General features: G+C 42.0%; 1 protein-coding gene across 6 annotated transcripts in view; it reads right to left on the bottom strand.

Moving 5' to 3' along the window:
- Positions 1–5,617: 5,617 nt before the first annotated feature.
- The window catches only part of Mms22l (MMS22-like, DNA repair protein), a 106,500-nt gene continuing 99,011 nt past the window's right edge, over positions 5,618–13,106 (bottom strand). For all 6 annotated transcript variants that reach the window (NR_149739.1, XR_003954900.1, XR_003954899.1 and 3 more), the window contains 4 exons: positions 12,267–12,430; positions 9,686–9,782; positions 8,246–8,413; positions 5,618–5,994 (listed from right to left, as the gene is read on the bottom strand). Coding sequence is in view for 3 of the 6 variants with exons in the window: in NM_199467.3 (NP_955761.2) it covers positions 5,922–5,994; positions 8,246–8,413; positions 9,686–9,782; positions 12,267–12,430 (502 nt within the window). In the remaining 3 variants the exon portion in view is untranslated. The remainder of the gene's footprint in view (positions 5,995–8,245; positions 8,414–9,685; positions 9,783–12,266; positions 12,431–13,106) is intronic.

Below are 13,106 nucleotides of genomic sequence, written 5' to 3'. Positions count from 1 at the left end.
CCCTGTCTGCAAGCATAAAAGAGTATCATTAAAGGTGTCAGGGATTGGTGTTTGCCCATGGGATGGATCTCAAGTTGAACCAGTAATTGGTTGGCCATTCCCTGTCTCTATGACATCTTTGTCCCTTGGCTGGCCTCAGTGGGCGAGAATGTACCCAGCCCTGCAGTGACTTGAGGTCTCAGGGCAGGTTGGTACCAAAGGGGGACCTCACCTTTCTCTGATGAAGAGGACGGAGAGATGGAGGAGGGAGATGCAATTGTGATGTAAAGTGAATAAACAGATAAATGGGGAAAAAAATTCAAACCAGTTCAGCTAGGTGGTCAGACTGACATCTAATGAGTCGGCTGAGCAAGGGGAAATTCCTGGAGGTCCTGCAGCAAAGCAGCAATGAAAGAAAAGACTCATTCCAGAACTGCTTTGGGACAAACTATAGGAACACAGACCAGAGATAAGGAAACAGCTTTCAGAGACAGAGAGGAGGGAAAAATTTAAATGCATTCAACAGTCTACTGGTTATCAAATGCAGGGGGAAATGAAGGTCTAAGATGTCTCTGAGGTTTCAGGGCTATGTTGTCTCAGGAAAATAGTGTTTTCTTGTCTAGAAAACAGGTGACACGGGCAGCTTGTTGTGTTGCCCTGGGATTTTAAAGCACTGAATTAGAAGTTGAGAAAAATTAGCACTACAAATAGGTTTAAGAGACAAGGCTCATCCTTTTTAATGACAGCATTTGGGTGGTAGAGGAAGGTAGATCTCTTAAGTTGGAGGCCAGCCTGGACTGCAGAGTGAGTTCTAGGACAGCTAAGGCTACAGAGAAACCCTGTCTCAGGGGAGGGAGGCAGAGAGTGGAGCGAAGGGAGGAGATTCGAGAGAAAATGATGAAGTGGGGGTTTATGAGACTGTGGGATCAGTTCCTACCAAGACAGGTGAAGGACACAGCTTACCCCTGAGATCAGGGGAAAAAAAAAGAGTGAGACAGAGAGAAAGAGATAGAGACCCTGAGATGTGTTATTCCTACCAAATGAGATGGAGATTTTTTTTTTTAGTATTTATTTTTAAATTACTATTTACACTCCATATTCCATTCCTCGCCCCCCACCCCCCATCCACCCTCCAAGAGTTCCACATCTCCTCCCTATCCATTTCCACGTGGATGCCCCCACTCCCCACCCCACCTGACCTCTAAACTCCCCGGGGTCCTCCAGTATCTTGAGGGTTAGGTGCATCATCTCTGAATGAACACAGACCCAGAAGTCCTCTACTGTATTTGTGTTGGGGGCCTCATATCAGCTATTGTATACTGCCTGTTTGGTGGTCCAGTGTCTGAGAGATCTTGGGGATCCAGATTAATTGAGACCGTTGGTCCACCTATAGGATCGCCTTTCTCTTCAGCTTCTTTCAGCCTCCCCTAATTCAACAACAGGGGTCAGATGCTTCTGTCCATTGGTTGGGTACAAATATCTGCATCTGACTCTCAGCTGCTTGTCGAGTCTTTTGGAGGGCAGTCATGATAGATCCCTTTTTGTAAGCACTACATAGCCTCAGTAATAGTGTCAGGCCCTGGGAACTCCCCTTGAACGGAATCCCACTTTGGGCCTGTTTCGGGACCTTCTTTTCCTCAGGCTCCTCTCCATTTCCATCCCTGTAATTCTTTCAGACAGGAGCAATTATGGGTCAGAGATGTGACTGTGGGATGGCAACTCCATCCCTCACTTGATGTCCTGTCTTCCTGCTGAAGGTGGGCTCTATAATTTCCCTCCTCTTACTATCAGGCATTTCATCTAAGGTCCCTCCTTTTATGTCCTGAGAGTCTCTTATCTCCCAGGTTTCTGGTGCACTCTGGAGGATCCCCCCAACCTCCTAGCTGCCTGTTTCCATTCTTTCTGCTGGCCCTCAGGGCTTCAGTCCTTTTCCCTCACCCAATACCAGATCAGGTTTCCCTCTCCGCTCCTACCCCCCATCCCCTGCCCTGTCCACTTTCCCTCCCTCCCTCTCCACTTATGATTGCTTTTTTCTGTCTCCCAAGTGGGACTGAGGTGTCCTCACTTGGGCACTTCAGCTTGGTGACCTTTTTGAGTTCTGTGGACTGTATCTTGGTATCTTGGGTGTTCTGTACTTTTTTTTTGGCTAATATCCACTTATTAGTGAGTACATACCATGCATGTCCTTTTGGGTCTGAGTTACCTCACTCAGGATATTTTGTGTCGTACAGGACTGTCTCCCTAAAGTGGGTTTTGGGAGAACTACATTGAACAAAAGAGAAAGTGGGGTTTATATTATAGCCCCAAAGCTGAAAAGCTAGGGGTTATCAAGGGTTGGGGGAATTTAGGTTGTATGGGAATCTAGCTTAACATCTCAAAATTATTTGGCATAATATCTTATCAGGGTGGAGGTCAGAGTACAGAATGTAGAACATGTCCAATTACAGAAAATGGGTCAAGACATGGTCAAATTTGGGTTTTACCTTAAACATGAATGAACCTATTTTGACCTTGTAATCTTAAGGTGGATTCAGGCTGGGCTGGTCTATCACATGCTGTCAAGATACAATGTAGACAGAAAGAGGAAGCATCCTTGACGAGGAACAGAAGAAAAAGAACATCAAATGTCACAGAGGCCAAAGACGATGAGAAATGAGAACGTATTTCGATGCAACTAGACGAGAATGACTTCTTCCAATGGTGCTGGAAGCAGCCTCTGTGGAAAGAGTTTCTTAGTTACTGTTCCATTGCTGTGAAGAGACACCATGATCAAGGCAACTTTTAAAATAAACGATTTAAATGGGGGGCTCGCTTGCAGTTTCAGAGACTCAGTCCATGCCCATCACGGTGATGAGTATGGTGGCAGGGAGAGCCTGACCTGCACTTCTGAAACCTCAGAGCCCACCCAAGTGACACATCTTCTCCAACAAGTTTGTACCTCCTTAAGCTTTCCCAAACAGTTCCACTAAATGGGACCAAGCATTCAAACCCAGGAGCCTATGGGGGCCATGCTCATTCAAATCATAGAACTCTAAGGAAGCAGGGATCTAGCCAAGGCCCGGAATGCAAGGAGGCATGAGCAGAGCGGCAAGTGAAGGAGGGTCAGAAAGGGTTTACAGAGAAGGGAACAAGAAAGGCATTTTACATGGGCATGACCCAGTGTAAATAGGGCCATCTCCAGCAGGGGTAGAAAACTATCTATCTTGAAACAGACAGAACCAGCTTTTTCTCCAGGGATCCCATCACATCGCTGGCCTCTTGCTTACCTCATGTTTTCAGGCCCTGATTTTATCCAGGATTTCATGCCTCTGGAATACACATTTACCTGTGCAGCCAACACTTGTTACTTAATTTCAAAAACAGATCTTAATTTCTTTTAGCTCTCTAAATGCATTAGTAGCAGCTAGCCAACATGCTCTAAAACACTCCCCTTGCCTTTTCTCTTTGGTTTGACATAGGCCTCAGTCCAGGTCAAACTGGGCGTGAACTAATGAGAGTCCTCCTGCATCAGCCTTCCCTAGTTCTGTACTCAGAGGCATGAGCCACTGATGATACCTTCTCTGTAAAATACCTTTGAAAATTGCCTTGGAGAACAGGCGATCACTTCTGCTCTCTCCCATGTGCCACACCATGTTGATATGCTATGTTACGTTCTGTTATATATTTTTTGAGTGTGCTGGGGACTGAAGTTGGGCCCTCATACAAATCATGCTGGCATTGAGCTATATCCCCAACCTTTTTAATGGCCTTTTTGAGTTGCCTTAGAGAAATCACAACTCCTGGGCTACAAAGACTGCTCAGCTCTTAAAGGCTAGGCTCACAACCCAAAGGACAAGAAGTCACACTGCTTTAGCTGCTGTGGCAGACAGTATGACTTGGCATTGGACCAGTCATTGTCTCAATGAAAGGAGTCTTTGCTATGCAGTCTTTCATAGCCTTGAATCCATTTGCTGGAAGTAATAACAGTTGGTTTGGGGAGAAAAAGAGACCATTTGCATATTATAAAAGTAACAATGTAAAAAAGATTTTTGAGATTAGAATTAGGAAAGCACTAGAGAATGCTGACTGCATTTTACTTTTTTTTTTTCTTTTTTTGGTTTTTCGAGACAGGGTTTCTCTGTGTAGCCCTGGCTGTCCTGGAACTCACTTTGTAGACCAGGCTGGCCTCGAACTCAGAAATTCGTCTGCCTCTGCCTCCCAAGTGCTGGGATTAAAGGCGTGCACCACCACGGCCGGCTTGCATTTTAGTTTTAAAACACCATTACTTTAGTTTTTTATTGGTTTTCCTCAGTTGGGGACCAAACCCTTGCTGCAAGATGACCAAGTACTCCACAACTGAGCTAGAGTTACAGGGCTGAGGTGTTTTCTTACAGGAACAGGAATGAAGAATACAATCCCAGGGGAGGGCAGGGGAGGGGAGGGGAGGGAAAACTGGAAGACACACTTAACTACTCTTCTGTTGTTGTGATAAACCACATGCCAAAGGCAACTTAAGAAAGAAAAAGTTTATTTTGGCTTATGGTTCTAGAGAGGTAAGTCTATATGGTGGGGAGGCATAGCCACAGAGGCAGAGCTGAGAGACCACATCTTGAACGATGAGCAGGAAGCAGAAAACTCTTACTGAAGTACTGCAAATCTTTACACTTCCCAAGCCCACCTCCAGTAATAATACACTTTTCCATCAAGGCTCTCTCCTATATTTCCCAGGTGGGGAACAAGCACTCAAATACACGAGCCTATAGCAGGCACTGTCACTCAAACAACCCCACACTCTCCTTTTATTGTTATGAATAACAGAGGTATCCTACCAGTAAACTAATCAACTCAGACATTTTCATATACATTACCTCATGGATTCCTATAACACTGTGAAATTAAAAAGATTACTGATCGATTTTGTCCATGAAGAACAGTTAGAATCAACACCTGGATGGAGACCTATGCAAGTTCTTAGCCGTAGAACTGGTTGGAACTCTATTGGAACTCCTTGTATTTAGTGATGTACACCGCAGAAAGGTCCAGAAGGTGCAGTGCCCAGCGTCCATAAGACAGTTAAACAGAGGAGAGAACAAAGGACAAAGCCTAGCAAGTGAATTGCACAGCCTCTGTGAGACGCTAAGTTATAAGAGCAAGGAAACCAACAGACTGGTCAGACTTTCTTTACCAGTAGCCTTGAGATATTCCCAGAATACCAATTATTTCTTTAAAGTCCCTGTATTTCCTCTCCCTTGATAAGCCTTCTAATGACAATTCTGGAAGATGGACAGAGAAAAAACCAATCTAGCAACCTATAGAGTGTACACATAAGTAGTGCTGCCATACTTTAAACACTAACATAAGCAGTGTGGGAATCCTTCAGCCAGATCTGCGTGCTTCCGAAGGGTTAAGTGCACATTTATTGACTACTTAGTTTCATAAAGCTTTTACTCGCTAACTTTGCTTTATAACAAAGAAAACAAGCACGCCGCCCACACCCTGCTACCTTCCTTCCAACAGGACAACAGAACAGGCCGTAACTTGGGGGTGGGCTGGGGAGGCATGAACACAAAAAATATTAAGATAGAAAAGTAACAAAAGCAAGTAAGTCACCAAGCAGGTTTCCAGTATTCAATGGGTAATAAATATTCACAGAGAGCTGTTTTGTTTCAAAGAATCTTTAATTTAATTAAAAATCTCTTCAAGATAGAGCAGAGTTTTACAGTGTTCCTTATGTCCTATTATACAGTTACTAATTAGCCTTCACTCCTCATGTACACACACGTACACACACGTGTACACACACACACACACACACACACACACACACTTCCTACATGCAGGCAATGAAGGGAATTATTTGTGATACAACAGTACACAATTAATCACAGTAGCAGCTGGGGTAGCCCACAGAGCTGTAGACAGAGACCTCCCAGGCAGGAAGGCAGCAGCATCGTCACAGTTCGTCACTTTTCCAGTCTCTGCTTCTCGCCCTGTCCTACCTGTCCTAGGCCAGATAAAAGTCTGCTATATGCTTCCCTGTTTAAGGATGGAAAAAAAAATTCACTTATGTACTTATAAATGAATTTATAACAGATTTAACACAACACTTAAAGATAATGCTACATGTATCTAATGAGTAAAGTCAGGTGTTAGGATACATGCAGAGATTTTCATGTAACTTTATGTACAAAATGACACCTGTGTTCATTAACCACCTGAAATGATACAGTTCCCATCCATAGCAAATATACTCATGGCACACTGCTTAAGGATATAACAATGGCAGGATTACAATAGTGACATGGTTCACTAACAAAATTTTGGACTATAGCATTACCCCAGGACAGGTCAGTGTCACAACAGCATAGGCCTTATTTGTCTCTTTACCTTCTCCTTATTGTTAACAGTTTGAAAATAAAATGGTGTTTCTAATCATCTGTATTTGAGATTGTTTTGGCCTGGCTCCAAGAGGCCAAAGCTGGTCAGAAGGCTGTGGCAGGGTCTACAATGACCAAATTTTATGGTCCATTAACATATCCACTATTTGAGATTCTTTAAATATTCTACCTAGAAGTTCTTTCATTAGTCTAAATACCTGGGGGATTCCGAATCTTTTAAATGAGTCCTTGTGAACATGCATAGCCACAAAGAGTAGCTGTAGGTGCAAAGAGAAAGCGGCCCCATGGGAGGGCTGCCCAGAAGGAAACAGCAGCAATCACAATACATAGATTTAGAAAGTGTTAACTCAACAATACCAGATGGGACTGCGTGCTAGTCACGGGGAGGTTTGAAAGTGCCCAGCCACTGAGCTGGCTAAGCCATATTAAAATATAAAGGTTACGTGTGTGTGTGTGTGTGAGTGTGTATGTGTGTGTGTCTTTTATTCGTGAATCCTGGGCTTGGGCGGGTGCAGAGCCATACACACCTGCTGGAGCAGAGCAGACTCTAACTATTTACCACTACAAGTAGCACATTAGCAAATGCTGTCACTGTAGTCCAGTGGGCAGAGCTTACAGGGAAACTCCAGCCTTTTCAGGAAAAGTCTCAGAAGCTAAATGCTGGCAGTTTTTGCCAGAGCATGTTTTATGGTATGAAGAAGGCACTATTTCTTTAAGCTGTGATTTGAAGAGATCTAATGTTTTCTCTGTAGAAAATGGTGAGAGGCCAGCCAAGTTCCCTATAGAAGAGATATGCCACTGTAGAGAGATGTGAGCTTTGTAAGTTTCCTTTTAAAAATTTTCATTTACTGTGCTGCAAAGATGGACTCTTTTACTTAGCTAATGTTATAAATTGAGGATGTCTGTGGATAAACTGGCATAGAATACCATAGTAAAATTTTTTTTTCAGCTAAAAATGGAATATATGTCATCTGAGAGGAGAGAGTCTTAATTGAGAAAATGCCTCCATAAGATCCAACAGTAGGCAAGCTTGTAAGGAATTATTTAAACTAGGGACAGATTTGGGAGGGCACAGCCCATTGTGGGTGAAATTATCCCTGGGCTGGTAGTACTAGGTTCTATAAGCAAACAAACTAAGTAAGCCATGAGGGGCAAGCCAGTTAGTTAGCAGCACTCTTCCATGGCCTCTGCATCAGCTCTTGCCTCTGGAGTTCCTGCTTTGTTTGAGCTCCTGCCCTGACTTCCCTCATTGATGAAGTATATATACCCTTTCATCCATGAGTTGCTTTTGGTCAAATATGCAATGTGAACGATGTATTCCATTCTGTTACAGCTTAGGACATTCTAACAGTTTCCATACTGACTCCTCTAAAATAGTCTCTTTAGAAACCATAGGTTTCTTACACTGATGCATTTATCTATATAGCCAGCGATATTTCTGGATGGGTTATAAGCTTATAAAACAAAACAGAACAGAACACCCTAGCTATTATATGTAGCCAAATCCAGACTGAATCATTAGATACCCTGGACACAGCTGGGCAGTTATGATCTGTCAGTCAATACAGGTTTTATATGACAAGTCACCTGAGGCTTCCAAATCTAGCTCTCCCTAAGGACACTGTGCTTTGAAAAGGTAAGCACCACCAAGATGTGCAGCTTTGAGGTGGCCATGTCAGCAGGAACATGGTAATGACGTGTGACCTCTGCTAAGTCACACTACTGTCTACTCACGCAAGCATTACAGAACTAACAACAGTTACAGCATTGAAGCACTTTTCATCTCCAAAGAAAATATCCCATTTTCCTAAATGGGCAATAAAGCATTTTAATAAAAAGATAAAACATGCATTATATGGTACACAAAATAGTATAATTATCAAACATACCTTTGTGCAATATTTCTGCCGAGGCCCCATTTGAGCTCTGAATCCTTCAGAGACTGAGTGAGGGTAGGAATCAATTGGATGACAACGTGCTGATTCAGCGTTGCTACTGTCTCTAGGATGCTGTATACTTGATAACTGTATTGCATACCATAGTCCTGGATGAACTGCCTGAAAGCAAAACAGACAATTTAAGAATCAACTTGAGGCAATTTCTTGGGCCATTTGAATACATTATAATCACTTCTAACCTGAACACAAGGATTATTCTTTCATAAGGACTGAGAGACCAGGCCTTCTTATTTGTTTGCTTGAGTACTGGAGGCAGCGTAGTCTTGCTTGGTCCGGCTTCACCTTCAACACTACCCACTGTCTTCTGCCACTTAGAATGCTGGGATTACCGGTTTGTATCACCAGGCCCAGCTTGTGGACACTTGGAGAACAAAAAAAATGACTACAGGGTGAATCAGGTGCCTCACAAAAGAAAAAAAAAACGTAACTCTGAGGACTTTTCCTGATATTTTCCCCTTCAAAATTGGGATGGGAGTGTGAAAGGCAGTAAGCAGGGTCATGGTTCCTAGTCACTGTTTTAGTCTATCACATGCTTGTATTATTCGATAGTTATAATTGTAAAGTTAAAAACCTCATAAGTACAAAGTCTTTATAAATAAAATTTTACCTCTAAAATTTTCACATTCCATAAACAATATAATAAAAGCCAAGTAGCTTAGTAAAATTATATATAACAAAGATTTAACCTTTTCTTTCCTCCCATGGAGTTGGAATTTTCGTGAATGTTCTATCATAAAGTGACCATAACTGAAATGAACTGAGAACAGCAGACAAGCACCAATTATGAGGCGAGAGGAAGAGACCAGGAACCAAATATGCAACGCAGAATAAAAGGAACATCTCAAACCTCATGTCAAATTGTGCCAGGGCAGGAATATATGACAGGATTCACAAAAGCTACCCGGCAGAGCCCTGAGGAAGAAACGGCACAAAGACTCTGCCCTAAGAGAAGACTCCAATCAATCCTAAGGAGCGTTCTGAAACGTTAGTGTGTAAAGCAAGCTGGAGGACCAGGGACAGGCATTTTTACCCAGCATCCCCAAGAGCAGTTGGGCAACCTCCGAATGCCTGTGCGCCTGTTGTCAGAACTTACACTTGCTTCTGTTTCTTCCTTCTCAACTATAGTCAAGGTTCTTTCCCACTGAAGACACAAGGAATTTTAAGTCAGTTAGCTTACCTTTTTCCTTGGCACGTTTACTTTTTCAACAAAGCAACACAATGTAACACAACCACTGCCCCAAATACTATAATTGAAACACTGTAAACAAGTAGTAACACATTATGTTTTGGATAATTAGTTATTTAAAAAGAATGTTGGCTGTCAAATGGCTGGCAATCGTCTCCTTGCCAGTTGGCATGTGTTCTAGTTACCTAAACAGAGAAGTCAGCTGGGTGGCAGGTCCTCCTTCTGACCCCACTTGGCAGGTTTGTACCATGCACTGCAGGTTCTCTGTGGCCAGCTTTTTAACTAGGAGAAAAGATGATAGGATTACACAATGTGTCTGAACTGACCATCTGGATCTTCATTTTTAACACTCTTCATTTAGAAAAACATGTTGTTTTCTTCAAGTATGTGCATGCTTTTTTTAAGTTTTCAAATGAAATAGTTTTAAGTTTGTTTGTTCTGAAGAATACCTAAAAAGTTTAAAAATCTATTTTGAGTCTCAAAGCTGAAATAATGCATAGGAAGATGTTTTCCCTTTAGAAAGGTATCCATATTCAAAATCCATTCTACCCTATTTTACAGATGCATACAGACAAAAGGGAGCCCTTTTAAAGACATAGATTTGCAGACATATTGATTTTATTTATTCATTCATTCATTCATTCATTCATTTATTTATTTAATATATTTTTGGTTTTTTGAGACAGGTTCTCTGTAGCCCTGGCTGTCCTTGAACTCAGAAATCCGCCTGCCTCTGCCTCCCAAGTGCTGGGATTAAAGGTGTGCGCCACCATGCCCGGCAACACACCTTTTATCCCTTACAAACCTTTAAGTAGCAAACTAGCCCAACTAATGCACCTTTGCTTCAACTTAGCCAAACTTTTGTATTATTTATTTAACTAAATTCTTTAAAATGGTGTGCCTGAACATACAGTGCAAAAATACTGGTGCAATTTGGATCTTAAATATGCCACAGGCTTATGTGTTAGATACTGGTCACCAGCCCTCGGGGCAGAGGAAAGCGTGCCTCTTCTCTTCCTTTTCTTCACTGTTTCCACTGTGGCAGGTGAGCATTGTGCCTCCATGTGTGTACCCCATGATCACTGTCTCACCTTAAATCAGGCCAACCAATTACGGACTGAAGCTTACAAAAGAGAGGCAAGCAAACCTTCCTTCCCATACTTTATTATTCGGTAAGCTAATGTGAAGCTGACTAATAGAAGCTGTGTTAATAGAAGACCTGAACAGAGTACGTAGAAAACTTAGCATGCTTTTTTTTTCCTTCTGAGACAAGGTTTCTCTGTGCAGACCTTGCTGTCCTGGAACTCATTTTGTAGATTAAGCTGTCCTTGAACTCACAGAGATCTACCTGCCTCTGCCTCTTGAGTGCTGGGACTAAAGGTGTGCACTACCACATGCAGCAGAAGATTGGAAACTCTTGTTTTGGCCCCATCAAATGTGTCTCCAAACTGGTGCAGTTTACATGATTCAGTGTGTGGAAATAGACGTCTCACATACAGTGAAGCAATTCTTAGTATTGTCAGAGCTGTGCAAGGATTGCCAGAGTCATGTTTGTACCACGTTTGTTATCTCAGCAAGAAAGCCTACACTCTAGTTATCATCTGCTTCCCCTAGGTAAGGGAGCTTATCTACTTCTGTCTCAGAGACATGTTTTCTGAGAGCTGGTGGAATCCAATATAGATAATGCTATTCAAATGGCATATAATTTAAAACTTATGAATCATTCCTTCCAGAATTTTCCAGTTAGTATTAACAGTTGACCTATGGTGGATAACATGTAGTAGGTGAAACCACAGGAAATCAAACCATAACTGTACGACTGCAGTGCTGTTTGCTCTGAGGAAGCAAACCTTGAATGAAGAAGTGCAAGGCTTTCGATGCACTTCAACATGTTGAAGTTTAACAAGGACAGTGTTTCTAAGAGCCACCAGAGGGCACGTCCTCCTACCAAGTGATAGCACCATACGGAAGTGTAATAGACACTCTTTTCCTGAATCAGACTAAGAACAGACAGGAATACTACAAACACTGAAATGAATATATATTTAAAAAAATGTTAACCTTTTTGAGAAAAGACTTTCCACCACCACTTTGGGGATTGCTCTCAGATCCCCAGCCTACCTTGTAAACTCATCTTAGCGAGTTACAACACACACACACACACACACACACACACACACACACACCCTCTTCACAAACACAATGGCCTAACTGCTTATCAGGACAGAGCTAGGATTCCTGTTCTGCATTCTCAGCGAGCTTATTAAAAGCATGTGGGGGGGGGGGGGGGCGGCAGGATTCACAGTTTAGAGTGATCATGCAAATTAAGGCTGATGACACCAAGAGGACATGGACTGGAATCAAGGGTACTTGCCAGGTTTGTCCCAAACAGCTAGCAGACAACTAAAGAGAAGAGACAGACCTCTCGCCACCTGATATTTGACAAGTCCCATGTGGCATCACAGGAAGCCTGCAGATTTTTTTTTTGAGGACATAAAAAGCCTAATCAAAGGAAATACCCCATAAAGTACTTGCCTCAAGGGGTTAAAACAAAACTCTAAATAAACTAGGCTGAATGTATCCGAATTTGATTCTTTTTCCCCACCTCAGCCCAGCCACTATCAATATTTGATTCGTTAGCCATGATTCATACTAAGAGATAGAAAATAACCCTGTACCTCTAATATCAATTTAACCCATGAGAAAATTAGCCGCTTAGCCTGGACACAGAAAAAGCTAACAAAAATCAAGACTGATGAAACCAACCTTGGGGTTCATTTACCAACACCAAACATTTCAGGATGCCAGGAAGGAGCAGCTCAAGGTCACAGGCACCCATTTCGGTGTCCTTGAAGAGCTGAAGGACGAAGGCCAATACGGATGCTAATCGAGGAGGGGGTGAGGACCCTTTGAACTCAAGGTAGGATTTCCTGAAAAGAAGCAACTTTAGTTGAGTTTTCTTCTATTTAAAGCTCTACTGAGCAGAATCAAATGCCATGTATGTTAAAGATAACTGTCAAAATGATTTCCTTAAGTAAAGTATATTTTTAAAAAACAATGTAGGTAGTCTGTCATGTTAACTTTAAAGACCATTTTGGTGTGTTGTGTGCTCTGAAAGGTAGTAGGGATATAAAGAAACTTAAAGCAACTTAGCTGTAGACTGAATTTACCTAACCTAATTGCTAACTTGTTTTCTCCTCTTCCCACGGATGTCTCATATCCCTTCTCAGTTTTGCCACGAATCAACATTTCCTCTAATGTCAAATTTGCATAAATAAATCTCCCCTCACATTTATTTATTTAGAATTTAGTAGGGGGTCTTATGTTTCTAAATAAATAAAAGGACTATACTAGGAATTAGCTTCCAGTTCTAGCTTTACCTTTCTTTCTTCCAGTAGGAATTTAGAGAACTAACTTTAGATTGAATATCATCTCTCAGGGTACAATAAATTGGAACATTAAAATTCAAGAGAGGTTGTAAGACTAACAACCTCCTTTACTCAGCTTCCCACTTAACTGCTTAGAACTAGTTCTGGTCACTGTTCAGAAAATGAGTAAGTGTGACAAGTGTTGAGTTTCTTTTGAAAAAAAATCTAGACATTATCA

This window comes from Mus musculus, chromosome 4 (genome assembly GCF_000001635.26).
Source record: "Mus musculus strain C57BL/6J chromosome 4, GRCm38.p6 C57BL/6J".
NCBI lineage: Eukaryota > Metazoa > Chordata > Mammalia > Rodentia > Muridae > Mus > Mus musculus.
The sequence above is the reverse complement of the archived record's forward strand: the minus strand, read 5'-3'. Positions and strand labels throughout refer to the sequence as shown.